The sequence below is a fragment of the Chlorocebus sabaeus genome, chromosome 20 (assembly GCF_047675955.1).
Source record: "Chlorocebus sabaeus isolate Y175 chromosome 20, mChlSab1.0.hap1, whole genome shotgun sequence".
NCBI classification, from domain to species: domain Eukaryota; kingdom Metazoa; phylum Chordata; class Mammalia; order Primates; family Cercopithecidae; genus Chlorocebus; species Chlorocebus sabaeus.
The window spans coordinates 65,462,909-65,482,578 of NC_132923.1; the positions used below are offsets into that span (position 1 = coordinate 65,462,909).

The 19,670-nt window shown below is 34.8% G+C and overlaps 1 protein-coding gene across 1 annotated transcript in view; it reads left to right on the top strand.

The window, feature by feature from the left end:
* NEGR1 (neuronal growth regulator 1) overlaps window positions 1–18,654 on the top strand; it is an 892,981-nt gene extending 874,327 nt beyond the window's left edge. Inside the window, exon 7 of the mRNA XM_007978295.3 lies at window positions 14,794–18,654. Within this exon, the coding sequence (XP_007976486.3) occupies window positions 14,794–14,918 (125 nt within the window). The 3' untranslated portion in view covers window positions 14,919–18,654. The remainder of the gene's footprint in view (window positions 1–14,793) is intronic.
* Window positions 18,655–19,670: the final 1,016 nt, after the last annotated feature.

Genomic DNA, 19,670 nt, shown 5'->3' on the forward strand with positions numbered 1-19,670 from the left:
TATTATGTAGCCCAAACCTTTTTATAATGATATGTTTCTTTTTTTTTTTTTTTTTTTTTTTTTTTTTTTTGAGACGGAGTCTCGCTCTGTCGCCAAGGCTGGAGTGCAGTGGCCGGATCTCAGCTCACTGCAAGCTCCGCCTCCTGGGTTCACGCCATTCTCCTGCCTCAGCCTCCCGAGTAGCTGCGACTACAGGCACCGGCCACCTCGCCCGGCTAGTTTTTTGTATTTTTTTTTTTTTTAGTAGAGACGAGGTTTCACCGTGTTAGCCAGGATGGTCTCGATCTCCTGACCTCGTGATCCGCCTGTCTCGTCCTCCCAAAGTGCCGGGATTACAGGCTTGAGCCACCGCGCCCGGCCTATAATGATATGTTTCTAAGAATACATCAAAATGTATGGTTGCTTTTTAATGCTTGCTTTCTTTAAGTCTTACACATAAACTTGCAGAGAATTTTAGAATTTTTCTTGGCAATCAGAATGATGTCAAATGTTACTATTAATTGTGAATATAAGTAAAGTTAGTGTGAAATGGAAAAATGTATGTTAGAACACGTGTATTTAAATGTGGCTTTTTTATTTTATTAGCAGTTACTCCTAGATACTAGTGTGCTAAGAAGTACAGAAGTTACTCTGATAAAACCAAATTGACACATTTATTGTTTGTAAACTATACCTTTGCTCTCTAGGAATATATGGTTCTCTTAATTTTTTTTTCCATTTTTCAAGTTTTTGAGCCCTGGCCTGAAGCTTGAATAATAAGCCAGAGCTGCTCCTTCACTGGAAAAAAATTAAAACCAAAACCAACAACTAAATTTTATGCAGAGATATCTGAATGCTAATTTTCTGATTTCATGTGTACCTTTTAGCAACTGATGAATCAAGACACAGTCTAGTCATATAGCTGAATGTTGTAGATGCCTACTCTTTTGATTCTAGGCCAAGTTCTTCTTACAAAAATAAATTAGCCATTCATAACAGATTTCTAATATAATGTTATTAAAATATCACTAATATTGAATCAATACATATTTATTATGAGCTCCATATGCTTGAGGCGCTAAAAAAGTTCAAATTGAGCACATTATGAAAGATGTGAAGAAAGTATGTATTGACTATAGATCTTGGAAATTATTTCCAACATTTAATATTTCAAGAAATCATTATATCACTTCCAGCATGTATATAGAACACACTCATTTTGTATTTTATTGGTTGAAATGTCTAATTAAAGAGGGGTCTAGAGTTTGGATAATTTACTAGACTATGGAATTATTTTGATCATATTATATTTAGAAACATTTTAAGATTCCTATTTGCTACCTTAATATTAATAAACAATGAGCATTATAAAAGCATGAAGCAAAATACTAAATAAATTCATGTGAGCAATGCAATATTCTGGTAAGGTCATTAAACTTAAAATCTGGACACTTGCACTAATTCTCTGTGTAGCTCTTTCCTCTCCAGACTTGAGTGTCTTCTGGCTATAAAACGACATAAGCCTAGAATGTCTTTCTCTAAATAGATTCTGATTTAGTTATGCTTTGACAAAGGAGAATAAATTCTCTCAAAATTTCTTTTAACTCTGGAATTAAAATAACATATGATTTTGTAAAAATCATTTCCTTTTTTCTGGTGTAGAATTTTTTTTTTTTTTTTTTTTTTGAGATGGAGTCTCGCTCTGTCGCCCAGGCTGGAGTGCGGTGGTGCGATCTCGGCTCACTACAAGCTCCGCCTCCCGGGTTCACGCCATTCTCCTGCCTCAGCCTCCCGAGTAACTGGGACTACCGGCGCCCGCCACCTCGCCTGGCTAAGCTTTTGTAATTTTAGTAGAGACGAGGTTTCACCGTTTTAGCCAGGATGGTCTGGATCTGCTGATCTCGTGATCCACCCGCCTCGGTCTCCCAAAGTGCTGGGGTTACAGGCGTGAGCCACCGCGCCCGGCCGAATGTTTTTTTTTTCTACTTGACTTCATAGTTCTAAAAGCTAAGAATTAGGTGTTGTTTATCTTTGTGTATGTATGAGTGCAATGCCTAACACATAGTAGGCACTCCATAGCACTTGTTGAATAAATAATGTGATTACTAGTGGAAAAATCAGTTACTCCTAAATTATAATTTCCTGACTTATGTAAGTCTCAAAGATCAATTTTCCAATCATATGTTTAAATGTATATATTAAGGTTAAGTAATTGAAAGTACTGCTAAAGTAGAGGCATCTCTCAATAAAATAAAGGTGTTATGAAATAACAAAACTTTTCCTAATGTTTTGTGCCTGAAGGAACTATGGATATAAACTTAATGCTAATAAACTGAAACATTTATTAATGCAGGGAATACTATTTTTTTACAGTCAAAAACGATTTTAAACAGTAATGTAAATGGCCAAATTTGCAATATCTATAAAAATGAGCCAGAGGTAAAGTGTTTTGATGTAATGGTTTAAAAAGTGCATGCCTCTCTCTCTTTTTTACTATCTTGACTAGTGTCTGTCTGAATTCAGTACTGGCATCACTGTGCACTTTTTTTGTTTTTTTCTTTTCATCCTTTTCTGGACTCTTCTTTGGACTAGAATTCCCTAATATCTGATTTTTGTGTACCTGCCCCCAAAGTCCTTCCACAGCAGTTATATTTCTCATTTTCCCATTTTACAAGTTGGATAATCTTAGGCAGCAATAGAGCCTTGAGGAAAGAACATTTCAAGGTTGTAGAGGAGAGGAGTATTTTATAGTTGAAATCATAATAAAAAATAAGAACTATGAGTGCCTTTAAATATTTAAAAAATACAAGAGGAGACAAAACTTTCATTAAGCAGTGTTGCTGGTATAGCAGAAACCAAAATGATGATAGTGTAAAACAGTGGGTGATATTCCTGGGATAAAATTTATGAGGAAAAAAAAAAAAACATTTAATTAAGATTTTAAGACCTGGTTTTGTTGCTGCTGTTGTTGTTAAGAGTATGTGCCTGCTAACAGTATAATTAATGCAAACCTCATAAAAGTGACACTAACTGAGAGAATTATCAAGAGCCAAGAAGAATAGTGGCAAAGAGAATAGATAACTGTTTACTTTCAACAGATTTATTTATCCAAATTAATTTTCTGTGCACCTACTATGTGCAAAGCACCATGAAGCGTAGGGAGATATGAAGTTGCAGTAGACACAGTATTTACAATGTATTGTTTTCCTTTTCTTTATACAAGCTTGTTGTCTTTCTCTGGATACCCCTAAAATGAGCAGTTTTCTTGTAGGTGATTATTTTGGGAAGGAATTTCAAGGAACACTGGTGGGTGATTGGAACAAATAAAATAGGGAGGAAGGGGAAAAGGGAAAGCCAGTCCAAGAATACACTACTGAACTGGTACTAGCTGTGCATAACTGGACTCCATCCTACTAGGGACCCTCTGAGGAGTCCTGTAGAATATACTTTAGAATTGTTTGCCCTGCACACAACCAGTTGTCATAGCAACAGCTAAAGTAGAAACATAATGAGAAGATGTAAGGCAAAATACAAAAATTGTGTGAAACAAGTGTATTTTGCAAATTTATCTCATATGGAAATAAAAAGAGCAGTTATTTATTAAGCCCTTATTATATGCAGTCACTGTGATAGACTCTGGGGAAGAAGAAATAAGAGGAAAAGAAAGATGAAAAAATACAATTCCGGCTCTTTAGAAACTCGAACTCTAGGTGAGGAAGCAAGTACCTAAGCAAGGCCTTGAGAGAACGTGAGTTACAATGAGACCTCCAGGGAGGGAGGAAGTAAGGAAGAGATCTTGGTTATTACAGATGTAACACCGAACTTGCTTCTTAAGGAGAAATATGTCAGAGGTGGGAGAATTGGGAGGAAGTAGAAGAAGGCAATTCCAAGTAAAAGAGGCACGAACTGTAAACCCAAGGAGCTAAAAGGCTATGGTTTGTTCAGAGCATTGAGATCTTAAAGGAGCTCCATACTAAAACTACAAAAAATTAGCCGGGCGTGGTGGTGGGCGCCTGTAGTCCCAGCTACTCGGGAGGCTGAGGCAGGAGAATGGTGTGAACCCGGGAGGCGGAGGTTGCAGTGAACGGAGAAGGCGCCACTGCACTCCAGCCTGGGCGACAGAGTGAGACTCGTCTCAAAAAAAAAAAAAAAAATTAGGCACAGGTGGTTTACCATTTTTCTTTCTTTCTGTTTTTGAAAGTTGCATTCTCTACCACATTTTTTCCCCCGTGAACTACAACTAACCAAGCTGTGAAACACTACTTGCTTCTTTTCTCCAGTTTGCTAGGAGAAAGGTCTATCTCAACACAAGAGTCAACAGGACTATCCAGTAAAACATCACAGTGGCATTCCTCAAAAAATAAAAATAAAAACCACTCTACCCTGGAACACAGAATAGTACATGAGGAATAGCAGGAATAGCAGGTGATCACTGAGCATGTATAGATACTTAAGCATTATTTGTTTAGTGGAGGAGTTTTCTGATCTGCATTTTTAAAGCTATGCTTTAGAAGGGACATATATTGTTGCTGTCATTGTTACTGTTTCAAATTTCTAGAACTCTGAGATACACACGTTCTGCTTCCAACAACTGAACATTTCTTCCTGGGCCACCATAGGGGCTTACATTGGTACTTCTTGTGTAAACACTAATACATTTTCTAAAGCTATCATTTTAAGAAAATTTAATCAACACTTCAATAAACACTTCACTTAGTTGTCTCATTTGCTTATCATAACACTAGGAGGGATAATTGTATCCCCTTTGTTCAACTGAGAAAACTGAGGTGCCAAGATGCTAAGCTAATACCTCCTATGCTTGATTGTTAAGAAATATGGCCTCCACCCATAAAAAAACCTTTCAAATAGAACTCACAGACAACAGCAATTATTTAACAGGTCTCTCGGGTGTGTGTTTATATGTTAGTAAAGGTATAACTCTATATTTATGATATGATGTCTTGAGAGGCGTCCAAGAAGACAAGATTCGTCTTTTCAGAACCAATGTTACTCTACTGTGGTAGTCAATATTTCCAAGTCCTGAATTCTTGATTGATGATACTATCTTTCCTATCTCATTTTTCTTGATCTCTATAGTAAAACCTCATCCTAATGCATAAATTTAAACAATGTATCTATACTTCAGTTCTCTGTAGTAAATAGTTTGATGGTGCGGAACACTTGATCAAATGCTATGAGTCATACAAAAAAGTAGTCAAGAAACTCATACTCTGTAGAAGAAGATGCATATGAGAGTGATAATATATAGGTAAAATATAGGTGAAGTATAAGTAAAAGCTATAGGAGAAAAGGGGACTTGGCAGATTAATTTAATCAGAGTTAGGTAATAATTCAGGGAAGTTACATAGAAGTGGAAGTACAGAGAATCAGAATACCTGAGTCCTTGTCTTATTTTTGCATCTAATTTAAGCCCATTGTTCATTCCCTATTAGCCTCACCTCCTCATCTGTAAAACTAAAGGATGGCACCAACTGATCCCCAGTATTCAGACTTTTTTCAGGTGCTAACTTTGTGAGCAGGTGTCATCTGAGATGGGCACTGAGATATGAGTACGGTTTCAACACATACAGACATAGAAGCCCATCTCAGATGAAGGCAAACTGCAAATACACAAGTGCAGCAACGTGTCCTGAAAATGGAGAATTTTCTGCCTGGGGTGACACATGCGCAAAGTGTAGCAGAGTATCAGGTATAAGGTTGAGAAAGTAGCTTGTAAAAAGTTTACAGAAGGTCTTACATTCCATGCAAAGTCATTTGGATTTTATCAAGGATTGTAAAATAGCCAAAATATAATGGCAATGATTAGAGAATCATTGAGAGGAACTCAAAATCAATCTAGAGTGTAACAAGTGGAACAATTTAAGTAAATCAGAACTACAAGGCCAGATAATCACTGGCTTTCATTTCACTGGAAAATTGAAGAACAAACAAGCAGACAAAATTTAAAGGTAAATGGAATATTCAAAAAATGGAAATGATCAAACCTTATGAAATTCGTGATCCTTAATTAATGCCAAAAGAACAATATTGCAGACTCCAGAAAATAAGCTAGTTTAGGTAACCTTCCTAACACAAAAAATACAAAGAATAAAATGTAGTAAACAAGAAAACCTGATCATGAAACTCCAAGTTTAGACACCCTATATAAAAACTTAAATAATTTCACACCCACATCCCCACATGTATAAGATCTTAAAAACACATTCAACTTGCAAAAATGTTTTCTGGTTTCCAATTTCTCCCGTGTTTTTACCACACTAGCAGTGTCACAGTGAAGACACAGCTGATGGCAGTGACTATTAGTGACCTTAAGAACACAGCTGGATTTCTATTTTTATTTCTGTAAAACCTTCTTTTCTTCAACTAAATGATGCCCTAGAGGCCCAAGCTAAAGTCTGTATAGTAAGGGCAATGTGTATTGTATTTTGTGCAAATATATTTCACACAACAAAGACAGAGTTTAAAACACACATCCACACACCCACACATCCACATACACACCCCAAAATATGTCAAGACTTTTATGTAAAAATCCATTTGCAAACCAGCCTGGTAGGAGTTGCCATATCAAGTTCAAAGAACCATTCAGGGTCATACAAAATTACCTGTATTTGACAACACACTTCAAAGCTACTATATATTCATGTAAATTACTTCTGAGTTTCTAAAATAGAGTAAACAAAAAAATTCAAAACATTTAGAAGACATTGATGAACAATTCAAGCTTTGAGACTTTATTTCAGCAACTAGGAAGGATAATAAAAGACAACAGAATTTGTTTCTGTTTGGATGATTGCTTCCTATTCTCCTTACCTCAAATTAGAGGTAATAGTTTTGGAGAGTTTCATCTGGCTATATGAAGATAAAAGCATTTATCTACAAATAGGCAGATTTCTGAATGCGGGTAATAACCAAGGCAAACATATGTTTAAAATTCCTAATGTAATTGATGCTGAGTAGATAGCAGGGTATATCGTGAACTTTGGCAAAATGGTTATTGAGTAAACAGAATGGAACTCGAGGACGCTGGTCGCCCAGAGAAGTAGCTCTGTAGTCGCTAAGAATAAGTTGGAAGGAAAATGCCACTAGTTAGAAAGAGAGAGAAAGGAAGTGTGTGACTTCTCAACCCATTCACCTCATTGTTTATAACACAAAAATTGAGAGATTTTCTGTAAAAATGATTATTTTTATGTTTATCAAGTTATAGTCTGTCAAAAATGATGGAACTACCTGAATATAGACATTCAGGTTTTTTGTCAAATGAAAAAAAAAAAGTTAGAATAATTATCTAAATACAAATTTTTCTATGACCTTTGGCCTCTAATTCAAGAAAAGAACACCAGTGTGCACTTGTTGGCCTGACTTCTTCTAAAGAAGACAGACAGGAAAGCTGACTGACAGGAATCTGAAGCCATTTATCCAATTTTAACATTCTTTCCCTAAGTGCAAGAGGAGGTGACTGTGGTAGGGAATCCTAAATTGTTACTCGACCACACTGAGAGCTAATTGAAAAGAGGACCATGGTATGTTTACCTCTCTGCACTCCGGGAGACATGGCACAATGAAGGTGTGTTTAGTAAACAAACAAACAGAAAATCTCTACATTGGTCCCTACAACATGACAACTGTGCTACTCAGGCATTCTTCAACCCTAAAGTTGAGGGGGAGAAAAAGACCCCAGAGGGTCTACAGTACAGGAGCATGCAATATTCACACAAACAAAGCTCTCTTCCTAGAAATCGCGGTGCCACAGACGGGAGGTGATACATGAGAAGATATAGCATGTCGGTGCTGTATCTATAACTCAGCACATCTCATCTTAGGATCTGGACCATTTGATTTCACCAGAAATAATGGAAAGGAGTGTAATTATGTCACCTATGTGAGACCTGCTTGATTCTTCCAGATACCATAATGCAAAGTTATATGCCAGTGGAAAAGCATATCCCATCTGCTTCTTTTTCTCTCCTAATCTTTACCCAGTGTTTAAGTAAAATTAAGTGATACAAAAAAGGGAAGTGTAATCTGAGCCTCCGGATATCCCCTGCAGCTGCTGATGGTGGAAAGGGGTGGATATTGCTTCAGAGAGGATTTAATTATCTTTTGAGCAAACTCCTCCCACAGTATGTAATGAAACAGGATCACACTGCCAATTGGATCTAATCAATGGTGTTTAATTTCTCAGTAAACGTATGTGTTCTCTATTTTGAGTACACATTAATCACCCTCTTCTGCATGAAATGTTATTTGGGTGTAAACCATTTGCTTCCCATTAAGGTATATGCTTCCTCAGGAAAATGTAAGTCGAGGCCAGTTTTGTCTTACAGAAGCAGAATTAATATAGCTTTAGTAACTCTAAGATTGCAACAGAAATCTTAAAAACATGACTTAAAGCTAGTTTAGTTAAAGCTTGAGTAATTTAAGGAAATTTTTAGGCAAGTAATTCGTATTGTACCAAAACTAAATATTTCATAGTTACATTTGCTGTTGCCTCAAAATACAAACTAGAGCAATACAAGGGAAAACTGCCAAAACAGAAAATAATATGCAGCAGCTGTGGTAATTGGTAGTGAAAATCATAATTAGAAAAGATGTAAGATATGTGTTAAAATCCAGAATAGGTCTTCCTGTTGACAATGGGAAGAAGTCTCAAAGGCTTACACTCCACTCAGCCTGGGCACTTTTGCTTCATACCTGAGACAGATTCTCTAAAAACAAACTCGTCATTAGGTCAGCCATGAAACCATTCTCTAAATTTCACTCACCATACTGTTCTCTTTGGCAAAAGAGAAGAAAAGGAAGAGGTCATATCCTCTGACTTTGAAGAAATTGCAAATCAGAGGAGACTGGACAATTATCTAGCTATAAATTGCATTAAATAAAAATCCTCCCAAAGTCAAGAAAAAATAAAGAATTAATATTTTGTAAGCAAAAATGAAAGACATCTTTGCAAGACCAGAGAAATAGTGATTTAACCAAGTGTAGATTAAAAGTTAAATTAAATATACTTCTTCCATGCAAAGCATCTCAAGTTAAACAGAAAGCTCTGTGGAAACAGGAACCATTTCTGCTTTGCTCATTGCCTCTGAGTGCCTGGCACATAGCACACACTGAATTTGTTAAAGGAATAAGTGAATGAAGAGTGTTTAGATCATCCTTGAAGGAGTATTTATGCTTTGTTAAGTGCTGTACTGGGTGGTTTATACATAACAACACATTTAATCTTTGCAATAACTTTTGAGATACTACCAATCCTCATTTGCAGCTGAAGATACTGAACTCAGCAAAGTTAAGAAACTTGCCTAGGTTAGTACAGTTAGAAAGACATGGAATTGGAACTTGAACCAATGTCATCCAGCTCTACAGTTCATATATTATATACAATGTCATATTTAAAGACTAGAATGTCTTAGCTTTACTAAGAACTAGAAAGAATGACAGCCTGTTCTGTTGTTTGTTTTAAATTCTGATCTGCAAATAGAATCAGTCTCCCTTACATACTGCGTTTTATTTTCTTTCTCTTTTTTTTCAATAAAATGGTAAATATAATACAATCTAATACATTGTTCAAGGGCTGGGTATTCTCTCTGTATTTGTTTTAAAACTTCAACCTTTTGTTTTCTTTATCCTCTTCCTTTCTTTCTCGTTCTCAATTTAAACTTTTCTTCTCTTTTTTTCATTCTTCTCCTCAAAAACAATTAAGCAGGTCATAAGAAAGAAATAGGACAATTTCATTAAACACTTTGTCTTGAGGGTGAGAAATCATAGGAACAGCTATTAAAATAGGATAGTCTATCAAAATGGCCTTGAATTAGACACATGCATATTTAGGAATATTATTTCACATCCAATCCAATAAACATCAATTGAACACATTTGATATAAGATACAGATGCACATATAGGGAGGAATGTTCCATAACTTCAAGATGTTTATATTTATATATCACATATATATAACTAATTATAAGTTAAGAAGAAAGAAAACATTTCTGAAGTTAGGTATAAGCAGAAGACTAATAATTTTTCTTAGATTGGTGATGGTCTCATGGAAAAACTGGTATTTTTGATGTTTAAGGATGAGCAGGACTTTAATATGCAAAGAGGAATAGGAAGAAGGCTATCTAGGTTTAAGGAGGTAGCATGTGCAAAGGACATGGGGTAATGAAACACTCTATGTTCTCAGAAAATGGCTTGTATGACTAGAGGGAAGAAGTGGTGTGAGTCTGGATAAATTGACTAGAACCAGATGGCAGAGGTTCCTGAAGTTTTGGCTTCACTCAATAGACAATGGGGAATACTTGAATGTGAGCTAGCATAGGCTTTCCTTTTTTTTTTTTTTTTTTTTTTTTTTGAGACAGAGTCTTGCTCTGTCGCCCAGGCTGGAGTGCAGTGGCACGATCTTGGCTCACTGCAACATCCACCTCCCGGGTTCAAGTGATTCTCATGCCTCAGCCTCCTGAGTAGCTGGGACTACAAGTGCATGCCACCAGGCCCAGCTAGTTTTTTGTACTTTTAGTAGAGGCGGGGTTTCGCCATGTTAGCCAAGCTATTTTCGAACTCCTGGCCTCAGGTGATCCACTGGCTTCGACTTCCCAAAGTGCTGGGAGTATAGGCATGTGCCACTGCACTCGGTCAGCATAGGCTTTACTGTTGCCTTTCCTAGTACAATCTATTGTCTACTGAGTAGCCAAGTGATCCTTTAAAAATAATCAAACTCTCCTATGGCTTCTCATGTCACTTAGAATGAAACTAAAGCCCTTGCCATAGCCCAGATACACCTCTGATCACACGACCTATCCTGCCTAATTCTACTTAAGGTAAATAGCAGCATGATATTGAAAAGCAGCTAAAAACTTGGCAGAGATCCTTCAACAGGTCTGGCCATCCCAGAGGCTCAACTAGATGTCTTCTAAGGAATTCAGGCTTCTAGCTTGGACCTATGGGTTCACCTATGCTGACAGTCTTTTGTGGCAACAGTATGATGTTATAAAGTTCAGTACGTGCTCTGTTCCCATATTATCCACTTAATGATCTGTCTTCTTGCTCAAAATACTTAAGGGAGGTAGTCTGACCTGTACAGGTCAAAGTATAATGAGCCTGAAACTAAAAGAAGAAGAAAGATTCAGCAAAAATACGAAAGGAAAAGATGATACTCTCTGACAAAAGAAGTCAAAGTATTTTGTCTCCGTATAGGTTTGTGGTAACTGGGGGAAATGGATGTGAAGCACAAACATTTACTGAACACCTATTAAGTACCAAACTCTGTGTTCAGTATCAAAGATAAAAGATATATATAATGTATCTTTGCTTCAAGACATTCTTGACCTAAACAGGTTAAGAGTGTAAGTATATTACCAGTTACTAAGTAATATGGGGGAAAGGTGATAATGCTTAATTTGTCGTATGGGATTTTCTGAAGGTTTTTTTCTAAGTGATATTTCAATCCAGTCTTGAAGCTAATTTCTAATAGCTAATAGTTATTTTCTTAAGATCAAGTAGTAGATTTGCATTTAACCTAAGAAAATCTATTGACCCGAATAATACTGAGGCCCTTACCTTTAGTATCATTAGCACTGTTCTTCAAATAATTCAGCCAAACAGTCGTAACACACACAAACCACACATAATAAATGCCAGCTAATGGGAATAAGGTTGCATAACAATGGCATGCCCCAACAATGGAATGTTATAGAGCCATTTTAAAAATGAGATATGTGTGTACTAACATATGTATATCATTGCATTTTGTAAAAAATAATTGTATTTGTAACTGTTGCTTAGATTACTTATCTGCCATGACCCCCTAGGGAGTCCTCCCAAGTTTGTATATTATCCTTCAAATTCCATATACCCTAATGTCCTATATTTACCTATTTATTTATATCCCCAACTAGAATAAGCTCTTCCTGAAAGAGAGGATTGGGTTTTATTCATCTTTGCCTATGTGAGGCTTAATTCAACCCCATGAACATAATAGACATTCAGTAGATAGTTAAAGAGTATGATTGATGACATATAACTTGACATTAGGTATCTGATCTCACATTAGGGTGACTAACTTAGATCTTTGTGTTTTGGTCTACTGATTATTCACATTTGCTCCACAGTCTATCGCCTGTAACAACTGCAAGCTAATAATTCATCTTGCAGTTTCTAGTTTATTTCAGGACTGATATAAGTATTATATTCACAAACAAAAAAAAGTATATACATTTGTGGCATCAGTGAAAAAATGTATGCTATTTTAATTGTAAAGTAATAAATTTAAAATACTCTATTGGTAATATCTTTGTTATGTTTAAGACAATAGGAGGCTGAGTGGAAGAAGATACAACTACATTGGGGAAGGCAGAATTAAGTAATAAAAGGATCATACCTATCTTATTAGGTGCTACATTGCCAGCACTTAGGAGACTGCTTGGTACCTAGTTCAATTAAAACTTGCTGAATGAATGAATGAATGAATGAATGTTACTATAGTACATTTTCTAGCCTATAATCATGTGGCTTGCTGCAGAAGAGATTCCATTTTGAAGGACAGAAATACTCATTTTGATTATGACCCATTCATTTGATTGAGTCATTTACTTAGACATTTCTTGAGCATCCACTATATACCACACTTTGCCAGATTTTATATCTGGAAACACAAAGATGAATAAGACATGACCTAGAAGAGTTTAAATCTGTTGGAAGAAATGAATATGTAAACAAATATTTGCAATGCAGTGTGATGTTACATAACATATAATATATATTTCATGGTCTCATGACACAAAAGGGGTAGTCAGCTCAGTTTGTTGGAGAAGGAGAGGGGATCCAGGAAAGATTGCCCAAAAATGCATTTTAAAGGATGGATAAGGAGTTTTGAGGGGCCTTGATAATCTACTCATTTAATGTTACTACTTAATTTGTCATAACAAAAATAATTCATCTTTGCTTTTTATGCTTAGCTTTTAAATTTTATTTCTTATTTATGAAACCATTTATATGCTTTACATATTATTGGTCTTTTACCATTATGCAAGTTTTATTACACTCAATTTTCTTGAAAAACAATTCTAGCATAACTTTTATTGAGAAAGTCATATACTAAATAAAGATTTATTTATATTTTTAAAATATTTTTCTAGGTCTTGAAAAAGGGAAAATAAAGAGTTCCATAGCTTTAAATTAGACTTCGTATGTATCAGAAATTGAAAAACTGTCTGTACAACAATAGGCTTACTTTCTTCATCTTTTTATTTTTAAAAAAAACTCATTTGTAATTATATACATGCATTAAATCGTTAATTTTGCTCTCTGTTTATTAAAAAATAGTAGTCTCAGTGCTCAAATCCCACTCACCTGGAATCAATAATTGCATTGTCAAGGAAACTTCCCACTGCAGGGACCAATGTATCTTTCATCCCCTTTAATTTCTTGGAAGTGTAAACAACACAATTTATTCTTCTTGTTACAGAGTAATATAGTCATTTGTGAAAGTTTCATTAAAACTATCTGCTGGTAATTCAAACTCAGTGTGACTAAACCTGCTCCTGGATTTGAGTTATAAATTTAGAAATGAAGTAGTCGATTTCTTTGCCACATTATTCAATTTCTACTAGGAAATAGTGCTTGAAATCCAGGTTTCATTAAGAAAAGGTGGCTAAAATATGTTGGTGGGTTTCTTGTTATTGCTATTGTTATTATGATGGTAAATGAGAATCAGTCTCAAACAAGTCCAAACACGGCTGTAACATTTAATTTCCGGAACACAATATAATTTACATACAAGTAGGCAACTATCCTTTCATAAACAAAGTGGTACCCCTTCAGAACACTCCAACAATATCCCAAACGTGATGAATTTTCAGGTATTCAGTGAAAATTCAACATAACCATTAGCCAAGTACCATGTGAACTTCCCCATATATAAGACTGTAATCTTTCTGATGTGTAAATGTAGTCACACATTCAACTCTCCAGATTCTTCAAAATATCTTTCAGTATAAAAACCTAGTCCCTTTTTCATTACAGTGGAAGTCATTCTACCTGTCTAGAGGTCTAGTTTCAATTCCCTCCACTTCAGGCCTCAAACTTCATGGTCCAGCAAGACTAAATCTACCTTTACATTCTACATGATACACCTTGCTCTGTCCTTTTCTTATGCCTTTGAATATGTTGTTTCTTCTACCCACATGATAGTCTCCTTTGGTAAAACTGTATTTGAAATCTCCCTTGCCCAGGCATATTTAAAAGCACAATTTGTCTGTGCTACTGCGGTATGCACATGCAACTCTAATATTCCCAGAATTGTATTATAATTGTTTGAAGATCTTTTCTTACCAAAAAAAAGGCTTTGGAAGGGACAATATTCTTGTTTTTCTAGCATTTAGTACAGTATTTAGCTAATAAAACACAGCTACATATACACGCATGAATGAATATTGTCCACTAATACAAATATTTACAGTATGTATAAGAGGAATAATAATGTTAGTAGCTTTTGAGTACTTAGCATGTGTTTAGTTGATGTAATATGCTGTATGTGCTTCATCTCCAATTCTCACCACAGCCGTGTGAGGTGGATTATTTCTATTATTTTCATTTTGCCCTAAGAAAACTGAAGCTCTGAGAAGTTAGCCACATAGCCCACATATTGTCATGTAGCAGAATCAGATATGAACTTAAGTCTGTCTGACTCCAATGTCAGTGCTTTCCCCAATGCACCCGGCTACCTTTTGATTATTGTCAAGATCCTGGAAGACACAAATTACATTTTGATTTAATCTTTTCCATTTCTTTCCAGCTCCAAGTACAGCCCAGTATGGAATTACCGGGAACGCTGAGGTTCTTTTCTCCTGCTGGTACCTTGTGTTGACACTGTCCTCTTTCACCAGCATATTCTACCTGAAGAATGCCATTCTACAATAAATTTAAAGACCCATAAAAGGCTTTTAAGGATTCTCTGAAAGTGCTGATGGTGGATCCAATCTGGTACAGTTTGTTAAAAGCAGCGTGGGATATAATCAGCAGTGCTTACATGGGGATGATCGCCTTCTGTAGAATTGCTCATTATGTAAATACTTTAATTCTACTCTTTTTTGATTAGCTACATTACCTTGTGAAGCAGTACACATTGTCCTTTTTTTAAGATGTGAAAGCTCTGAAATTACTTTTAGAGGATATTAATTGTGATTTCATGTTTGTAATCTACAACTTTTCAAAAGCATTCAGTCATGGTCTGCTAGGTTGCAGGCTGTAGTTTACAAAAACGAATATTGCAGTGAATATGTGATTCTTTAAGGCTGCAATACAAGCATTCAGTTCCCTGTTTCAATAAGAGTCAATCCACATTTACAAAGATGCATTTTTTCGTTTTTGATAAAAAAGCAAATAATATTGCCTTCAGATTATTTCTTCAAAATATAACACATATCTAGATTTTTCTGCTCGCATGATATTCAGGTTTCAGGAATGAGCCTTGTAATATAACTGGCTGTGCAGCTCTGCTTCTCTTTCCTGTAAGTTCAGCATGGGTGTGCCTTCATAAAATAATATTTTTCTCTTTGTCTCCAACTAATATAAAATGTTTTGCTAAATCTTACAATTTGAAAGCAAAAATAAACCAGAATGATAGTTAAACCATACACTATCTCTAAGTAATGAAGGAGCTATTGGACTGTAAAAATATCTTCCTGCACTGACAGTGGGGTTTGTGAATTTTGCCCCACACTAACTCAGTTCTTGTGATGAGAAACAATTTAATAACAGTATAGTAAATATACCATATGATTTCTTTAGTTGTAGCTAAATGTTAGATCCACCGTGGGAAACCATTTCCTTTAAAACGACAGCACAGTCCACTCAAAGGATTGCCTAGCAATACAGCATCTTTTCCTTTCACTATTCCAAGCCAAAAATTTTAAGATGATTTGTCAGAAAGGGCACAAAGTCCTATCACCTAATACTACATGAGTTGGTAAGCACTCATCATTAATTTTGTTTTGTGGCAGCTAAGTTAGTATGACAGAGGCAGTGCTCCTGTGGACAGGAGCATTTTGCATATTTTCCATCTGAAAATATCACTCAGTTGATAGTCTGGAATGCATGTTATGTATTTTAAAAGTTCCAAAATATACTATAACAGGCATTCTATATTGGTATGTAGCAGACCAATCTCTAAAATAGGTAATTCTTCAATAAAATCTTTCTATATAGCCATTTCAGCTCAAACAAGTAAAACCAAAAAAGACCATCCCTTATTTTTTCTTACATGATATATGTAAGATGTGATCAAATAAAGACAAAACACTAATGATGAGAGTATCTTAAGATATACTAATTATCAAAATATTGTGAATGTTAACTTATTTCTACTATACATAATGAAAACTACATTTTTGAAGGAAAATGCTGTTACTCTAAACATTAAATTGCAGGAATAGTTTGATGGTTTCACTCTTTACTAAAGAAAGACCATCACCTTGAAAGCCATTTTACGGGTTTGATGAAGTTACCAATTTGAGTACACCTAGATTTCTGCAAATAGTCCCCTTTTACAAGTCATAACAACAAAGATCCTACAATAAAATTAGAGACAAGAAATTTTGCAGTGTTTATACATATTTGAGATATCTAGTATGTTGCCCTAGCAGGCATGGCTTAAAAACTGTGATTTTTTTTCTTCAAGTAAAACTTAGTCCCAAAGTACACCATAAATCAATTTTAATTAGAAAAGTGAATCTTAAATGAGGGGACATAGTATACTCTTTCCACAAAATTGCAATAATAAGGCATAAAGCTAGTAAATCTACTAACTATAATAAATGTATGACATTATTTTGATTGATACATTAAAAAAGAGTTTTTAGAACAAATATGGCATTTAACTTTATTATTTATTTGCTTTTAAAAAATATTCTTTGTGGAATTGGTGAATAAACTACAAAATATTATTTTGTATTGCAGCTTTAAAGTGGCACACTCCATAATAATCTACTTACTAGAAATAGTGGTGCTACCACAGAAAATGTTAACCATCAGTACCATTGTTTGGGAGAAAGAAACAGTTCAAGAATGCGTATTATTCAGTGACCGCTTTCCTAGAGTTAAAATACCTCCTCTTTGTAAGGTTTGTAGGTAAATTGAGGTATAAACTATGGATGAACCAAATAATTAGTTCAAAGTGTTGTCATGATTCCGAATTTGTGGAGTCTGGTGTTTTTACCATAGAATGTGACAGAAGTACAGTCATAGCTCAGTAGCTATATGTATTTGCCTTTATGTTAGAAGAGACTTTCTTGAGTGACATTTTTAAATAGAGGAGGTATTCACTATGTTTTTCTGTATCACAGCAGCATTCCTAGTCCTTAGGCCCTCGGACAGAGTGAAATCATGAGTATTTATGAGTTCAATATTGTCAAATAAGGCTACAGTATTTGCTTTATTGTGTGAATGTATTGCATATAATGTTCAAGTAGATGATTTTACATTTATGGACATATAAAATGTCTGATTACTCCATTTTATCAGTCCTGACTGTACAAGATTGTTGCAATTTCAGAATAGCAGTTTTATAAATTGATTTATCTTTTAATCTATAACAATTTTTGTTAGCTGTTCATTTCAGGATTATATTTTCTACAGGTTCCATTTGTGGGACTCCTTTTGTTGCCCCTATTTTTTTTAAAAGAACAAAGAAAGAAAAATAAGTAGCAGTTTAAAAATGAGAATGGAGAGAAAAGAAAAAGAATGAAAAGGAAAGGCAGTAAAGAGGAAAAAAAGGAAGGGTGGAAGGCATGAAGGAAGGAAGGGAAGAAGGTAGGGAGAAAGAAAGGATGAGAGGGAAGGAAGAATCAGAGTGTTAGGGTAGTTAACTTACACATTTGCATTGTTAGTTTAACTGCAAGTGGTGTAATTATGTTTTACAATGAGCACATTTGAAACGTAAGTCCTATTACACCATTGAGTTCCTATTATGCAGCAATTATATAATAAAAAGTATTTCCCAAGTTATAGTAATGTGAGTGTTTTTGAGACACTAAGAGATTTGAGAGAGAGAATTTCAAACATAAAGCCACTTTTGGGGGGTTTATAACTTAACTGAAAAATTAATGCTTCATCATAATGTTTAAGCTATATCTAGAAAGTAGACTGGAGAACTGAGAAAATTACCCAGATAATTCAGGGCAAAAAAAAAAAAACATATATATATATATATATACACACACACACATATATATATATATTTAAATACCCCTATGTTTGAAGTCAAAATACTCTGAAAAACTGAATTATCAAAGTCATTCATCTACAATGATCAAATTTACTGAATAATTGTTAATTTATCCATTGTGCTTAGCTTTGTGACACAGCCAAAAGTTACCTATTTAATCTTTTCAATAAAAATTGTTTTTTGAAATCCAGAAATGATTTAAAAAGAGGTCAGGTTTTTAACTATTTATTGAAGTATGTGGATGTACAGTATTTCAATAGATATGAATATGAATAAATGGTATGCCTTAAGATTCTTTGAATATGTATTTACTTTAAAGACTGGAAAAAGCTCTTCCTGTCTTTTAGTAAAACATCCATATTTCATAACCTGATGTAAAATATGTTGTACTGTTTCCAATAGGTGAATATAAACTCAGTTTATCAATTAAAATATGTATTTGACTCATTTTAAAACTCTATTAGTTTAAGAGAAAGAAGGAAGAAATAATAATTTGAAGATATTTCTGCTATTCTCTTTACTTCCTGTATTACATTCATCTTTCTGCTTACTCTAAAGCAGTACACGGTAAAATTTTTAGATGCTACAGTTTCAAAGGACTCCACGCTATATTCTTTCTTGCTGTTGCTAATTCCTAAAAGGTTTGATGAGCTGAACTCCATCTAAACTAAAAATAAGTTTTCTGGAAACATTTTATTATTAATTATTTAGAACCTTTACCAGGTAAAATACAGCAGAGTTAGCAACAGAGACTGATGATAAAATTCTGATGATCTTACAGGCTAAACAACTGAAAACTCAAATGCTTGTAAGAGCCAGGCAGAGTGTAATTTCTTAAGACAGCTGGGTATGAAACAATGGGCACCTGAAGGCATTCAGATGCAATTTCCTTAAAAATACTTTGGTTTCCAAGTAAAACATGTTATTTGACTGAGAACCTTTAGTTTGTAAATACCGAACCATAATACACAAATGAGATCTCACGCCAAATGAATTCTTCAAGCCCTCTTTCCCATATCTGTTCCTCTATGATAGTCAACTGAATAAATGAGAACAATGTGGTAGATAAAACAACAAACCATAAAAAAGATTCATGCTTGGTTTCATAAGATATTTTCAAATATAGGTATCATTGCTATTCTGAGAAACCCAGATACACCAAAGCCCTCCCTCCACAAAAAATGGGAAACGTTTTAATAAATGTCTGATTTCCCCCACAGCTTCATTACTTCTTCCCTTTTCCACATCTATCATATCTATCTTGAATAAATTACATGACACCAACAGAAACATCAAGTATCAGACACAGAAAACCAGCACATGAAACAGAGCTAGTTTCCCTCTCAACAGAATAGGGCAAAACACAGATGCTTCCAAATCACATCTAGGTATACAGAAAATAAGTATTCACTTTAACCTGACAGTCAGAAATGTAAGTAAGAATTTGT